The 17,063-nt window shown below is 37.7% G+C and overlaps 2 protein-coding genes across 3 annotated transcripts; one reads left to right on the top strand and one right to left on the bottom strand.

Moving 5' to 3' along the window:
* The first annotated feature begins 638 nt into the window (after positions 1-638).
* LOC108676141 (asparagine--tRNA ligase, cytoplasmic) lies at positions 639-9,632 on the top strand. 2 transcript variants are annotated; one of them, XM_018164184.2, is made up of 13 exons: positions 639-832; positions 1,172-1,320; positions 1,718-2,026; positions 2,916-2,972; positions 3,277-3,481; positions 3,804-3,961; positions 4,374-4,526; positions 5,892-6,088; positions 6,502-6,643; positions 7,010-7,192; positions 7,380-7,511; positions 7,873-8,004; positions 8,255-9,632. In XM_018164184.2, the coding sequence occupies exons 1-13, from the start codon at positions 790-792 to the stop codon at positions 8,384-8,386; spliced, it is 1,992 nt and encodes a 663-aa protein (XP_018019673.1). In that variant the 5' UTR covers positions 639-789; the 3' UTR covers positions 8,387-9,632. The 2 variants fall into 2 exon arrangements, with proteins under 2 accessions (XP_018019673.1, XP_018019674.1); XM_018164185.2 differs by lacking the exon at positions 1,718-2,026 and having other exon boundaries at positions 648-832.
* A 425-nt stretch (positions 9,633-10,057) lies between these two features.
* LOC108676142 (aurora kinase) lies at positions 10,058-14,877 on the bottom strand. The gene is made up of 7 exons (XM_018164186.2): positions 14,692-14,877; positions 14,200-14,320; positions 13,850-13,918; positions 13,215-13,399; positions 12,228-12,347; positions 11,496-11,727; positions 10,058-10,983 (listed from the first exon to the last, which is right to left on the bottom strand). Exons 1-7 carry the CDS (start codon positions 14,754-14,756, stop codon positions 10,864-10,866), a joined length of 912 nt encoding a protein of 303 aa, XP_018019675.1. The 5' UTR covers positions 14,757-14,877; the 3' UTR covers positions 10,058-10,863.
* Between the last annotated feature and the right edge of the window lie 2,186 nt (positions 14,878-17,063).

The raw sequence follows: 17,063 nt of genomic DNA, 5'->3' as shown, positions 1-17,063 counted from the left end.
GTATTATTACAGTACCGTAGTGGAGATGGTGGAGTTAAGACACAACTGCGAGTAGGACAAGCAAGTGTCAGAGCCAATAGGCATGAGACAGAATAGTGTATGCATCAAAGGTTAAGCTGTGATGGACTGCAGCTAAGAAGTGTCAGTCTATGACTGACTGGTGGTAAGTTTGAAGAGCTTCTACAGGCACTTACTACAATGGTGTCACAGAAAGGATACTACTGATGCGAGGGAAACCACTCACTGAACTGATAGCATGGGTGGCTGAACTGATAGCATGGGTAATTTGGTGTACTGTAGCACCATACACTAATTTTTAGTCAGCAAGAGTCACCTCTAAATGTGCAGCAAATGTCTGAAGGCTAATTTTCTGACATAGTCTACATTCTACAAACCAATTTAAATGGTCAATAGATGCCATTACAACATACATTGTGCCATAGGCAAGCCTTATAATGAATTTGTATGCTTCTTAGATATGTTACTACACATGTACAAGTACTGGTAGCAAGGATAATTGGAAGGCTTATTATTTTGACAGCATCTGTAAGTTGAGCAAACCAAGTTTATATGTTGAATTAGGTATATTTATAATATCTTCATTTGCTGGTCATTAGTTGAAACTTAGTTACACTCAGCAGTCTTATTTATTCTCATCAAGAGATTTTTGATGTTGCAGAATTTTGCTGCAGTGTTAGTTTTTATTTGACTATTGAATAATAATTTATATTATAGTTACTTTGCAACAAATTAACTTCTGAATTAATTTGTTCTGCTTAGCCTCCCAAGATGAGCAAGGAAATTACGGAAATGACCCAGAATATTTCCCTAGGTGAGTGACTATTGAATATAATTGAATTGATATGTCTTTTGAAATCTTGTACCGTATGTGCTAGTTGATGGCATGCTGAAAAGTTATTTTTGATCCACATATTTGAATATACCTCTTATTTTAATTTAGAAGATGTCTGATAATCATTTTCTTTAAACTTTCTGTTATTGTTTTAATTTTCTCTGAAATTAATTCACAGATTATTCTTTGATTTACTTGTATTATGTTCAATAAACAAATTAAGTACCGGTACATAGTTTAGATGACTATTAAAATGGTTTTCTCTAACCCCCAACATAAGATCTCCCAACTATTGCCTAACATTGAGGTTCCCCTCAGATACTGTTTACGTGTCAGAACTACATGGAGACGATGAGCATGGGGATGGATCAGAAACAAAACCCTACAAGACAGCTCTGAGGGCTTGTAAGGACTATAAAACTGAGCCTCTGCCCTCCATCATGGTTGATGCCAAAGAAAAAGATCAAGTATGTTTTTCAATTTGCTCAGTGTTATTTCAAATCCATGTAAATGCCATCCCAATGTCTTTTTCAATTACAATTCATCCATCCATGTTGATTTGCAAAATTTTTTTCCTGTTTGGTCATAACTTGTCAGAACAAAATAATTGAGGGACTGTGTTTTTTTTGGTTGTAAAATTAAGCATCAGGAAACCAGTTTAGAAAATAATCATGTGTCCTGAAAACAGATGTATTTAGATATGTAGTAGAATTTTTAAGTATTTAACTTCACTTTTTAAGTTTGAATTCAACAGAAAAATATGAATTAGACTGTTTGTCTGTACTATTTGACTGAAACTGCTTTTGGCTATAGATTTTTGAGCTCAATCTTGGTACTTTGTTTGACCTCATCTTAATTCTCCAGATGATGAACAACACTACTGAAACACTCAGTCCGGAACTGTTTGTACATCTCAATGCACATTTGTGCCATAATTCATATATCTCTGGGGCCGTGGCTTCAACAATTGACCTTAAAGCCCATTCACTTATTAAGAAAACGTGTAACATCCCTTCACTTGCTAGGAGCAGTTCTCTTAATCCTTACTGTCATTTACTTCGTTGGTACCAGCATATAGACCGTCTCATTGCAGACCCTCTGGTAACATTTATTCAATTAGACGATACAGCAGTTCTCAGCAGACTCTGCCTGTCATCTTGGGATGCTTGTCAGGTGAAATTTTATTAATGTGTTACTCAGCATGGCCGATTATTTCATGTGTGTCCTATTTAAAGTTGGGATGTATTATTTTTGTTTCATATTATTCCTTTTCAGTAAATGAATGCTGTACTTTATTATTAGTTTTCCAGCTGTCCTATTTCAAAACAATTACCTTTTTCCTTTGTTTGTTTTTCATTATTCTTGTTTGATAATCTCATTATTTACAGATTAATATTTTTACTTTATTTGTTTTTCATTGTTCATGCTTGATAAACTTATTTTTGGCAGATTAAATACCCAATGCACAGCATAAGAACCTTGTTTCTAATAGAGCAGATCAGCCTAACACCATGCTTGTGTTTTAGCTCCTGATCTATCATTATTGGGCAATTCAGATGTGAGCCATGGATCACACTCCTGCTAATATATGTGCTGCTCACTTCACGTTTACATGGGCCATCTGGCCTGTAAATACTTGTCTTTTTCAGAGGGTTTCATCTCTGCTTTGCTACACTGGATATTGCACTTATGAGTTTATATTTATATATACATCTACTGGTACCCAAATCAATTACCAAGAATGCTTAAATGCTGGATTGAATAGTTATTGCTTGTTTTATCTGTCTCTTGCATCGTATCCCCAAAAAAAATTTTCAACACTGTAATTAAATGATCACTGATCAACTCTCCGCTAATGATTTAAAGATGGTACTATAGGTACATATAGTATAGTATTGCGACCATAACAATGTGATGCATAATTTTGAACTCTATATAACTCTTGATGTAAAATAAAAGGATTTGTTACATTTGATCAGGTACCAGACTCTTGTGTTATCTGCCACATCCTCAAAATTTTACTCAACATTTAATCTATTGTGATTTCCTTTTTTCTTTACAGAAATTTGAACCTATAGCAAAAAGCCAATTGAAAAAAATCACCAAACTATGGAAAGATGTAAGTTTAAAAACATTCCTTTTTATGTATTTAAGTTCAAATTATATCCTTTGATTGGTGGTAAAGCAAGGTTTTATTGAATATTTTTTCATTTATATATTATTGGAATTGGAGGCTGGGAACTAATAGTTATAATAATTCTAAACTTCTGTGAATAATGTGATTAAAAGTACACTTTTTTTCATTGAAATTTAAAATGTACCGGTAGCCTATATTTATTTTACTGATTGAACTGTCTTCACCTCTTGGTATGAAATTAGTAAGTTTGAAATTTTGTAAGTTGTAAAAATTTCCCAACCATCAGGACCTGAAGAAACAAGAAGCAAGACGCCGCAAGGAAGAAGAAGATGCTAAGCAGCGAGCTGGTGCATTGGAGGAAGCTGCTAAAGTCACTATTTGTGAAGATATTTCTTTACCTCCCGCCAAACTCATCAAGATCAGGGATGGGGAAAGCCAGAGGGGCTTGAGGGTTAAGGTTAAGGGATGGATCCACCGATTGAGACGGCAGGGTAAGGGGCCTTTCTGTTTATATCTTGTCAGATCTATTATGTGCTGAAGAAATTATGATTTAAGATACTATTTTCTCTAGTGCTTATCCTGTAACGATTTGAGCTCGTAGCTGCAGGACTTGAATTGATATTGAGGCAGAGAACTAGTAGTTATTATCATTCTAAATTTCTTTGAATAATTTGATTGAAAGTATACTATTTTTCATTGAAAATAGAACGTAATAAAATACTTAGGTAAGCACTACAATACTTATGATCCCCTGTTGTAAATCATCATATTTAATTTATTTTGACTATGCATTCATGGATAAGTGTGTTGCAGGGAAGAACATGATGTTTGTGGTACTGCGTGACGGCACAGGCTTCCTGCAGTGCGTGCTGCTGGACAAGCTGTGCCAGACCACCGAGGCTGTCACGCTCACCACCGAGTCAACCGTGTGCCTCTACGGGGCGCTGCTGGAGGTGCCAGCAGGCAAGCAGGTCTGTCAGTTGCGTTTCTAACCAAATGAAATTTATGTAATAAGAAAAATATTAAATTGTTATGTCATAAGATTGGCATATTTATTTATTCATCAAAAATATGCCTGGCTTTTGTTTATTGTTATTTGTTGGGTGTGAGTCAATGTTATCATTTTAAAATTCATTTGATTTCACATCATTGAGCTGTTCAAAGTCGTTGTAAAATTTCATTAGCAAATATGCCCTAGTAGATCTATTGAGTACGTACCGATATTCAACTCTGACCTGGCACTACACTCAAAATTTATGAGCTATTTCTTGATAAAGAGGATCACTTTTTTTAGTGTGCTTTGTTATTGCAATGTGATAATTCACTACAGCTTACAATAAATCTGGTAATTTTCAAACGGACTGTAACCACTGCTGCATTCAGGCGCCGGGCGGTCACGAGCTGCAGGTCGACTTCTGGGAGCTGATCGGTGCCGCGCCCGCCGGCGGCACCGAGGCCGAGATCAACAAGGAAGCAAACCCTGACGTGCAGCTCGACAAGCGCCACCTGCTCATCAGGGGGGAGAACGCCAGCAAGGTCTGTTGCTCTTAATGCCAGCTTGGTCTGTTGCCCTTAATGCCAGCATGGTCTGTTATTGTAATAAATGCCAGCAAGGTCGGTCACTAATTTCCAACAAGGTCGGTCACTCTAATTTCCAACAAGGTCGGTCACTCTAAATGCCAGCATGGTCTGTCACTCCAAATGCCAGTAAGCTCTGTCACTCTAAATTCCAGCAAGGTCTGTCACTCTAAATGCCAGCAAGGTCTGTCACTCTAAATGCCAGCAAGGTCTGTCACCCTTAATGCCAGCATGGTCTGTTATTGTAATAAATGCCAGCAAGGTCGGTCACTCTAAATGCCAGCAAGGTCTGTCACTCTAAATGCCAGCAAGGTTGGTCACTCTAAATGCTGGCAAGGTTGGTCACCCTAAATGCTGGCATGGTCGGTCACTCTAAATGCCAGCAAGGTTGGTCACCCTAAATGCCAGCAAGGTCGGTCACTCTAAATGCCAGCAAGGTTGGTCACCCTAAATGCTGGCATGGTCGGTCACTCTAAATGCCAGCAAGGTTGGTCACCCTAAATGCCAGCAAGGTCGGTCACTCTAAATGCCAGCAAGGTTGGTCACCCTAAATGCTGGCATGGTCGGTCACTCTAAATGCCAGCAAGGTTGGTCACCCTAAATGCCAGCAAGGTCGGTCACTCTAAATGCCAGCAAGGTTGGTCACCCTAAATGCTGGCATGGTCGGTCACTCTAAATGCCAGCAAGGTTGGTCACCCTAAATGCCAGCAAGGTCGGTCACTCTAAATGCCAGCAAGGTTGGTCACCCTAAATGCTGGCATGGTCGGTCACTCTAAATGCCAGCAAGGTTGGTCACCCTAAATGCCAGCAAGGTCTGTCACTCTAAATGCCAGCAAGGTTGGTCACCCTAAATGCTGGCATGGTCTGTCATCCTAAAAGGTACTAGACTGTGACTAGAGTATAATGTGCAGCAACTCCTTTCAAGTAACAATTGATGAGTGCAGTGAACGACATGAATTTTCTACTGATCCTTTTGTTATGATTTCAATGGGTATGGTAAAAATTTTAGTAAAATGCTTTTCTATTTGATCTTGAGTATTCTGTGAAATTGTTCAATCTCTGCTTTGAGCTACAGATCATTTACACACAGATGAAACTTCTTCCTTTTCCATTTTGTAGATGATCCCTAATGTCAGCACTCATAATTAAACAAGCTAAATACATATCCATATATATAATGATCAAATAGAAATCTAAGCATTAGACTTGCATTTTATAATGTAATATTTGTTAGTAGAGTTGAATAATTTTCCAACTGTGTATTACCCAAGTTCCTCTAATTCCAACTATGCAAATTGATTGCAATGTTTTTGTTGCATTCAGGTGTTGTCCCTGCGCTCGCTGCTGTTCAACGCGTTCATCTCCCATTACAAGGACCGCGGCTACACTCAGATGACGCCACCGACACTCGTCCAGACGCAGTGCGAGGGCGGCTCCACGCTCTTTGATTTCAGCTTCTTTGGGGAAAAGGCTTACCTTACGCAGTCCAGTCAGCTGTACCTGGAGACCTGCCTGCCCAGGTGAGGCTTACCTCACGCAGTCCAGTCAGCTGTACCTGGAGACCTGCCTGCTCAGGTGAGGCTTACCTCACGCAGTCCAGTCAGCTGTACCTGGAGACCTGCCTGCCCAGGTCATTCATGCATTATGACTGACGACCCATAATTTCGTTTGAAAGCTACTATCGCGTGTACAAAATGACTTCAATGACTAGTTTTCGGAATCTTTGATTACTAAGCCTTATTGCCTGACGGAAACAGTTGATTTCTCCGTTGTTGCTATTGAGCTTTGCAATAAAGCTCTCTCCCTTCATTCCACTATAACCGCTACTGTTTTTTTTCTCTGAAGGAATATTTTTTACCATTTTTTATTGAGTATGTCAGGGAATGATTCTTCTTCAATCCGCTGCTTTAAGATATTGGTAATTATTGTTCAGTTTCGGGGACGTGTACTGCATAGAGCAGAGCTATCGTGCCGAGCAGTCCCGCACCCGCCGCCATCTTGCCACCTACACACACGTCGAGGCCGAGTGTCCCTTCATCACCTTCGAGGAGCTGCTCGACAAGATTGAGGACCTGGTGAGTTCTCATTAAGTCGTGGTTACAGCAGATGAATTAATACATTTCTTTCGACTTGTTAGAATATAAATGTTATAATGATCTCGATCATACTGTATAAACTGCCTGTGATGTGCGACAGTAGAGTTCATCTGTATTCATTATGCTCTCTCATAATTACTTAAATTTACCATTCTAAAATCATATTTAAATTTTAAAGTCTTTATCTCGAGAACAACTAGTAAAATGCAATCAATTATGATGATCACAGTAATGGAAATCTACATGATTACATGTCAAGCTCAATTTAACAACAAATAATTGGTGCGGCTTTTGTGCAACTAACGGCCATTATTTGTACTGAATTTTACCATGCTTGTACCTCAGGTTTGCGACGTGACCGAGCGCGTGCTCGCTGACCTCCGCGGTGCACAGATCGTGAGGGACCTGAACCCGGACTTCGTGGCGCCCACGCGTCCGTTCCTGCGGATGGCCTATGCAGACGCCATTAAATATCTTGAGGAGCACGACATCAGGAAGGAAGATGGCTCCTTATACGTCTTCGGAGAGGTTTGTTTGCAATTTTTAACTTTAAAGCAATTTTCAATTACCTCTTTGATTCATAACCATTATTGTCGAGAAATGTAAAACAAGGTAATATAATATTAGCTTTTTAATTCATTCCAACATTGTTATCTAGCCCATTTACTGCTCTTTAATTTCATTTCCCTGATGCTAAAAATTAGCTTGCATACAGGATATCCCAGAAATGCCTGAACGAAAAATGACGGACGCAATCGGCAAGCCCATCCTCCTGCACAGCTTCCCTGCAGACATCAAGGCCTTTTACATGCAGCGCAGGAAAGACGACCCCACGCTCACTGAGTCGGTAAGGCCTCTTGCACTCTTTCTTCTTGCAAAATTCTTCCCCATAAAAGTTTATTCAGCACTTTAGGTTTGTGTATAGGTTGTATTACCGTCATATATTGCTTCTTTGTATTGCGTTATAACTTAATATCAATTTCAAAATACTTCAACGCTAGTAACCTGTATTAGGCAAGTGTAATTGACTTTCGTAAATTTCTTCATCGATATGGATAGTAGGAAGCAAATGAAATTTATGTTTTGGTTCGCATTTGAAACGAAATCTTGAAGATTTATTTGGAGACTTGTCAAACCAGGTCTGCTTACTTGCGTTTCTTATGTTTTTTTCAAGTTGTTGATGTTTTTACGCCTTTTCTTTTCTACAGGTTGATTTGTTGATGCCAAGCGTGGGTGAGATCGTAGGAGGTTCGATGCGTATGGACAACTTGGATGAACTCATGGCTGCATACAAGAAGAAAGGACTCGACCCCAAGCCTTACTACTGGTATACGGACCAGGTCAGTTTGATATCAGTGATGTGTTTGTACCGTCCACATTATACTTAGTATTAATATAGTTAGTATTGCTCCTTCTGAGTGAGCATTGAGATGGAAATATCGGCCATTTTTTTGCTGAAAATACTTTTAAAAAAGCAGAATGGAGATGACTACTTGTCATGACTGTTGTATATCGTTGCATATAATGTACGCAGGCTATGGCTGCAATGCCTTGTTCCCTTTTGACAGTGATACAATTTGTCCTGAGCAGCGTGTGTACGGCACTTGTCCTCACGGTGGCTATGGTCTGGGTCTGGAGCGCTTCTTGTGCTGGCTCTCCAACACGCATCACATTAGAGACGCGTGTCTCTACCCTCGCTTCGTTGGTCGCTGCACACCTTAGGCCAAACTCAGCTATTCTTGGCAAACATTGTTGAACAAGACGCATACGAACGACGTTTCCTGATAGATAGGCGGCTATATATTAATGCTCTTAATGTTCCTGACATTCTCATGCATTTCTACATGACTCCAATGTGGTCTCATATTTCCAAGATATTTATGTTCTTTAATATGGGGTCAGTATTTCTATTCCTGTAATGTGTGAATGATTACACGTAAGCTACATTAAAGTTCCTCGAGTTCATGACGGTTCCAATGATCGATGCTCCGTTTAGCTTCCAGAAAGGTGCCCAAAAATATCTCTCAGTGTTCTAATTGTTGGACTATGTCAAGAATTTCATTTTAGTCATCCTGTCTAACTAAAGACGAAATTATGTCTATCAATTTGATTATTTTGTTTTCAGTGCTTTTTCTTGTGCGATCTTTACCAGTTTGATTACTGTACTTAAATTTGTAATTGCATCTCCCGTCGAGTCTAATTACCAGTTCTGTAGCCTCTTCGCCCTTCCAGTTCGATACCTTATATGTTGTTGACGTTTTGAGTACATTCCCTCTACTTGAACGCTCGCCACATAATCCTTTTTATGTACACTGAAGTGAAGATAAGGTCAGCATGACACAGAGGTAATGACACAGAGTCTGATGGTAATCACGAAAGCTCAAATTTAGAAACTCAATTTGAAAGTCTAGCTGGATTAGGTTGAATTTCTTGCTCACAATAGACTGTCTGAACCTTCATGCCTCACTAACTTCAATGCCTGTTTGAAAGTCCTGGCCAGTGATACTTTCCTTTCAGCTTGGATCATTGAATGATTGAACAATCTACAGGGGTACGAAGTTTACGGTTCTCTCAACTGATCATTCGAACACGGCGGCACTGTTTCGGATTTGCAGTTGGTGACGCCATTTCTTGTGAACAAAATTTCTACATGCTCTTATGAATAACTATTAGTAAAAAGCGAATTGATTGCTAAGCATTCACATGAGCGTAGTGGTGGTGATGCTTATTCTCTTAGTTGATAGAATTTTCCAATCCAACCTGTGTGTAAAGCGTCTTTTTTATGGTGTATATTTATTATTAAAGGTTGAAGCTTAGCTTCGTAGCTATTTTTTCAGCTCGATCTTGGTTCTTTGAAGTGTAGCTGCCAACAAAATTTGCAACCATTTTGTTAAAGTTAGCGCCAAAATCATTTGTGTGGAATTGTATTACAATTATGTTGCTAAACAATGAAAAGCGCATCCTTGCACCTGGAAAGTTTTATTTAATTACAGTTTCGGTTAACTTACCGACTGTTCCATCCCTTTTAGGATAACCATCATCTGTAGGGCCATAGACGAGCTGCAGTCAGACATTGTTGCAATTTTCCCGCTTGCCCGAATTGTGTATGCTAACAACGTGAACTGATATGTCCTCGTCTACCTCTTGAGGTAGAAGATGTACGTAAACGTCGATAAATTTCAACTGATATTTATAATGCTGTAAGTAGAATTCCATGCCATGTAAATTTCAAACCGACTTGACTCGCATTTTTTTCTCAAAACCGGATCATGACCTTCAGAAGTTCATCGCACACCCATGCCATTACTCAAATTAATTTTTCTGTTATCAGGATAATTTCGATAGCATATGAAAACCTCTTGCAATATTAAGCGGGAAACCGAACTAAGAAGCTTCAAGTTTAGAGTTTATTGTAACAAATATTGTAGTCCAGAAGCTTGGCAGTGAAGGAACCGTCTTGTTAAACACGCGGCACATTTACTTACAGTAACGTTACAATCTACAGCAATTATTTAAAGTAGCGACTCACGTTTGTAATGCACCTGCTTAAACGACACCACAACCTAATTCGGACAAGTTTCTACAGCGCTTGTCTCAACTTAATTAAAAATTAGAACCCATTAATAAAACATTTCCCTTCACATGATCTTAAGATTAATTTTGCTACCACGTGCTTGATCACGCATGAACTATGGACACCTGTATAAACACATCACTGGATTTATATAGAATACATCCAATGAATGACTGGTGTTGATCAACTAGAGTTCAACATTAAGCTATGGAATTCAATAGCATAGGAACATATTTCAGGTTTGAAGACATTCAACGGCAAAATTTAATCTCATGGAGTAGTGTTAAAATAAGCTAGTAATATTATATTTAATTTTTCACCAGAAATGTGCACAACATTTTGTGAACAAGCAGGAGTTCTGAAATTTACTTCGAATATATAAAAGGATCATTATTTAGTAAGAGCAAGAAAATTTGCGCCCGTTCAGCTTGCTTGGGGAATACATCAAGTTGGCTTCGTATATTCCAATTAAAAGATACAAATTATGAGGAATACCTGCTTAAAATAAACACTTAGCAAATCATAACACATTCAATCAAGAAGCATGTCCGTAATTTGAGCGGTAATCATCCCAAACGCCCTTGTTGAACTAAAATTAAGAGACCAGGATAAATAAGTAGCGCATTTAATTGCCAGCTTCGGCCTTCTCAAGTCCTGCCTTCTCGAGAGCGGCCTGCTCGACTATCCAAGGATGCTTGAGAACCTCGTCCAGGGGCAGCCGCTCGTGAGGATGATACTTCAGAAGCTGCCCAGTAGTATTACTTAGCAACAAAATATTACACGGCACTGAGAAGCTTCATTCAGATGCCTCTACTTATCTTAAACCAATGGATTATATTCATCTTAAAACAAACTGTTGCATAACATCGTTGATAAGAAACCGGATGTTCTGAGATTTTAACTTTTTATTCAGAGAAATATTTCGGAACAATCGCCTGTGCTCCACATACATCCGATGGTGATGCACTAGCACCAATTTATTCGCTAACAATTGCCGAGGCACCGACTACAGTTAATGAATAAAACGAAAGTTTAAAATTTCAACATCTTCAATTCATTTTGCTAAAAAAATAACCTCGTCTCGCACGGATGATTGCTCATGTTGTAATAGTCCAGACTATTGCAACATATCAAGTTGTAATAGTCTGGGCATCGATGTCAAAATGATAACTTGTAATTCAGAAAGGAGACGTAATTATTGTTTTCAGTCTTGTTTTCGTCAAGAGAAATGAGGCCGGATTTTATATGAATTCTTACCTTGAGGATGAGATCTCTGGCTTTAGGCGAGACGTGTGGAGGGAAGCTGAACTGCACGCGTGTAATGCGCTTGTACGTGGCGCTGCTGCTCTCGGTCTCGAACGGAGGAGAGCCACAGAGAAACTCGTAACACAAGACGCCCAGGGACCACAGGTCGACCTTCTCGTCGTGAGGTTTATTCTCGACCATCTCAGGGGGCAGGTAGTCGAGCGTGCCACATAGAGTGGACCGCCTTTTAATTAAGACAATAAAATAATAAATTAAGCTTAAAATCTCCTTGACTAGAGGTTTTGACGTATTTACATTGGATACACGAATTAGGTGCACCAAGATATAGGTAATACTCCTGTGACCATATTTTTAACTGAAATGTAGTGGATTATTTGTCAAATAAAAATCCATTTAGATTTCAAATTAATTTTGGGTATCTATAATCTAGATGATTTAGAAATCCATAGGAAGAAAAAGGAAAATACAGGGAAAGACGGAGTGTACTCCGTTCGGCGAACGTGCTTGAGGTGTGGTAGTAACTATCACTTTAAATGAATTATTCTCGGTAAATAGATCAAAAGTAGATTGGGGAAAGTCTTGGCGTCTAATTAGAGAAAACGATACCGGTATATGGAGAAAATTTAAAAATAACCTTACTATTTGAAGTAAAAGTAAAGGAACTTATTGAATAGAAATACCATCAAATAATAAAAAATGGAAAATGATAGGACGGCAACTCACCGGGAGGAAGGTGCGTGGACCGACCATCCAAAATCAGCGATTTTAAGGTCACCTTTAAGGTTCAATAAAATATTCTCTGGTTTGATGTCTCGGTGGATAACCTTCTTACTGTGGCAATACCTGCAAGAATGACATAACTCATAATTTGAATTACCTATCGGCAAATCTGTGATTACAAAATTGAAATAGCAGTCCCCAAGTCAAAAATGGAATTCAAACATCAGGAATGAAGGACACCATTACTCACATAGCCATGATAACATCGTTCAAGCTACCCAAGATCATGGAAGCCGATAAGCATTTTGATTTTAAAAATGAATTGAATTCATTTGGCTGTAAATTTCTAACTCATTAGTAAAGGAAGAATTAATTCCAACTTCATAATGTTTCATAAGTAGTAAGACTTGAACATTTTTAAACTCAAATGAAATGTGGGCAAGGGATGAACTGTTTATTAGATCCAACACTCAAAGCAACGAGCGAGACTTGGTTCAAATAGTAATGCACTTTCTACCATTGTGTGGGTTATCCTGACACTGTTTGGCTCAGAAAGTTGATGTATCAGTACTCTGTTCATAAAGTCTGTGATTATTTGGAAAATACGACCCACTCATTTTTCTCAGCAAAGTTTGGTAATGAGATTTAGTTGAAAATTTAAATGAGAGGCATTTAAATATCCATGCAACAGCATCCACACAACAGCATTTACACGCAACAGCATCCACACAACAGCATTTACACACAACAGCATTTACACACAACAGCATTTACACACAACAGCATTTACACACAACAGCATTTACACACAACAGCATTTACACACAACAGCATTTACACAACAGCATCCACACACAACAGCATCAACACACAACAGCATCCACACAAAACAGCATCCACACACAGCAGCATCCACACACAACAGCATCCACACACAACAGCATCCACACAACCCCACAACAGCAGCCACGCCACAGCAGCCACCCTTACTTGAGTGCCTCGGACATTTGTCTGATGTATTTAGCGCTCTCCATCTCACTGAAGCGACCATTAGGCTGCTTTTGCATGTATTTGTAGAGCTCGCCTTTTGGTGCAAACTCCAGGATGAGGTAAACGCGAGTCTCATCATAAAAATATCCATAGAGCCGTAAAATGTGCTGATGGCGTAAATGGGCCTGTAAAAGAAATTAATTAGGTCCAGCAACCATATAATTGAAGAAAATAGAACTTAAATACATAGACTTGTGATTTATACAGAAAGCTCAAAGAACAAATGTGAGACTTAAAGTAGTAACTATAGAAAAAATTATTAAGAACAATGATCTGAGGGGTGAATTTATCACAGATGAAACATAAAAAATTCTTGTACTTATTTCCAGAACAAATAGTAATAAAATAAATAAGATAACTGCAAAGAAATTTAAATTATCTCCGATTTTCTCTTTGTCTATTTATTGATACAATACAATAGAGTATTTCAGCTCAATGCACTATTGGAAATCAAGGAATGACTCTCTAAAGGACTACAGAAGCTGCAGTGTCTGAAAAAATGTCAAAAATATAGGAGTAAATATTCATACAATATTTGCTGTGAATTGTGAGCAAAAATTGTAAAATTGACTCACTTGAATCTCGATTTCTCTTCGGAGTTGATGTTCTACACTTGCCTTCTGCAGCTGTGATTTAAAAAGAACCTGCACACAAATCAAAATTATTAAGTGACAAGAGTAAAACTTCTAAGTGGCAAACACATTCAAGTTGTGTAAACATTTTCAGGCACACTCTTGTGTGCTGATAAGTATGGGGTTGAATTATCTATCAAAAGTTAGAAGTTTGATTCAATCTAAATTAGTTATAAATGGATTACCGGTATGCTAGAGATGAATCCTTTTATACTTGGTGAAAATGAATTTTATTCAAGGCAAATATTTCAAGGAAGAGGTGATTATTATTATCAGAATATTTCCACACTCACCTTAAGAGCTACAATATACTTGCTCTTCTTTTCTCTGGCAAGATATACGTTACCAAATTTGCCCTTCCCCAATGGGCGGCCTATCTCAAAGTTGTCAATGCTCCAGTTGTTGTTTGACACCCTGAACAAGAATGGGTATTATACAATGATATATTATATATATTTAATATATAATAATATATTAATACCCAATAATATATTATATTATATTATTGGGTATTATACAATATATAGAATGGGTGTATTATACAATGGTTGCTACTAATGTAAATTGTTTTATTTTAAATCAGGGCCATGAAAGATTCCTACATGATGAAAGATTTATCTATAAATTTTAAATTTCTGTCATATATAAATCAATTAATGGCCAAAGCACTGCATCAAAAAACAAATCAATGGATTTTTTGTACTAGAATAGGACAAAATAATATGGTAAATTTACTGCATGTATTCTTTTCAATCAAAATATATTTACATAAATAATATGCTCACCCAGATGAAGCCTGCTTGTCTGACGTGCTTGAAACAGAGGAGGCAGAGGCAGTAGTGGAAGACATATTTCTAGGTCTGAGGCAGCTTGCATATAATGAAGCTAAATACAAAAGCTGGGTTGAAACCTAGAAGCTAAGATCTCAATATATAATTATACCATATATGGACTTCTGTAAAACACTTTTTCTGTTTATGGAATTGAAATTGAGAAACATTTGCCATTAATTTACAATGTCTCAAATATCTAAATTGATAGCAAAATACCAACTACAAACGCCTAGGTATATACCGTATGTACACCCATCTTGCTAACAATTTGATCAAAATGCAGAATTTTAAACAGAACAACACCTTCATGCACACTAATACTGGTCATGCACAGTAATTATTTTTCATTTACTTACATGACTATTGAACTTCAACTATATGAATTTATTCCAAATTTGAATGAGAGAGGATTTAAATTATATTATCCAGATCAGCCGCTAAACTTTTTTTTTACTTTTTTTCTTTTTCTCTCTTCTTCTTCTTCTTGCCACACATTTCTTACGACACACAGCAATCCCCCAATTGTGGCCTTTTCCTGTGTGTATCATTAGTGTTTAAAACAATCTTACATTAGTTTTACCTAGCCAAGAAACCCTAACCTAACCTAACCAAACTGAACAAAGCCTAACATATCCTAACCTAACCTATCCTAACCTAATTCTACCTCACCTAACCCTACTTCACCTAACCTTACCTTGCCTAACCTTACATAACCCAACAAGAACTAACCTAACTTAACCTATCCTAACCTTTCCTAACCTAACCTGAACTAACTTTGCCTTACCCTAATCAACCCTAACCTAACCACCCTATGTGATTGTTGCCATAGGAACTTGTTCCTGGCTTGAACCTAACCTCAGCAAATGACGTATATTTTACGACATGTTTAATTTCCTATTAATTCTATTTCAATTCCGTGCATGATTGTGGCCAGAGTGTGCATTTCCAACACTCACTGAACGTGTTGGAAATGTGAACTCCGGCCTTAATACTCCAAACATCAATAACCTGGGTGTCGGTTTTCCTCTATCAAAGTAACAGTGCAAAAAGTTCAAGTACTTAGTCGTTTGTTGCAAAAAAAAAAAACAGCTTCAAAGCTTCTTGTGGTACCAGTTTCTCAACTTACTAGTTGCATTTGCAAGCGCTGCCTACTCCAGGACACTGATGGTCATCATACCTCGCAATACGGCTTGAGCGAAATTCTACTTGAAATCTTGTTTGATGGCAGAAATCGAGGGAACGCCAGGGCCCTAAGCTCAACACTCGGGGCCATAAAAAGGGAATTTTTGTTTTATTTTATTTATAATTTGTTTGAATTTCCTTCAATGCTGTACGTTACCGAGTTAAAAGACCTTGAAAAAGTAAAAAATCGCAGTTAAGAATAATCCCCCTACAAAAAATCTGTATTGGACGCAGTGGTGGACTTCAATTTAGTATAAATATATAAATTTATTAATAAAGTATAAACTTCAATTTAGATTCAGAAAAGTATTAATGGACATTTTATGATTGAACATTATTTAAAGAAATTGTATATAATTTGTAAACAACTTTTGACTTAGCAACACGGTTGAATTAGTATAGTTATCCATGATCCAATTCATTGTCACGAAGAAAACGGAGCGTCGTTTGAGGTGGACTGTCGAAATGTAGAACCGGTGAAGCTTCAGAAGTAAGGAGGAATTGTCATGGAACTCTTTTATCTTACAAATATTTGCAAAAAAAGGGGCCCGGCAGACCCCCCGGACCCCCCAGAGAGTATTTTAGTTTTCTTCTAATGATTATTTGCGTGAATTTTCTTCAATCTTGGTCTATAAAGAGTTATAACGCCTTCACGTTTGGGCCCAAGGACTGCAGATACATGGCAGGGAGCAATCTTATTGCTTCATTAAAACAATTTTTAACGGTAAATATGAGAAGTTTTTTCACAATATTAATGCTAAAGAGCTTAAGTAAATAACCATATACAAATGGAGTGTCTAACTTAAAAAAATAAGTGCCTAATGAAGTATTTTATAAGTGAGCAGAACCAAATCTTGGTTTATTTTTGATCGTTAAATTTCTAATAGAAATAATTTTTTTGAAAATGAGTTAAATAGGCAGTAATTAGCGCAATTTTATCCTCTGTCGATACTAACTTTCAGAAAGCTTCATAAAATTATGCAGCTTGCACAATAGTCTAAAAAGTAAACTCGTAGAACACGTTCAGAGCAGCGCCCGGACCACGGCGAGTTGGACGAAAATTTTGTCAATTATTGTCTACTTTGACGAAATCATATCTCGATATCTATAAAAGCTAGGATCATGAAACAGGGTCCAAATTA

This window comes from Hyalella azteca, unplaced genomic scaffold (genome assembly GCF_000764305.2).
Source record: "Hyalella azteca isolate HAZT.00-mixed unplaced genomic scaffold, Hazt_2.0.2 contig12444, whole genome shotgun sequence".
Lineage (NCBI taxonomy): Eukaryota > Metazoa > Arthropoda > Malacostraca > Amphipoda > Hyalellidae > Hyalella > Hyalella azteca.
The sequence above is the reverse complement of the archived record's forward strand: the minus strand, read 5'-3'. Positions and strand labels throughout refer to the sequence as shown.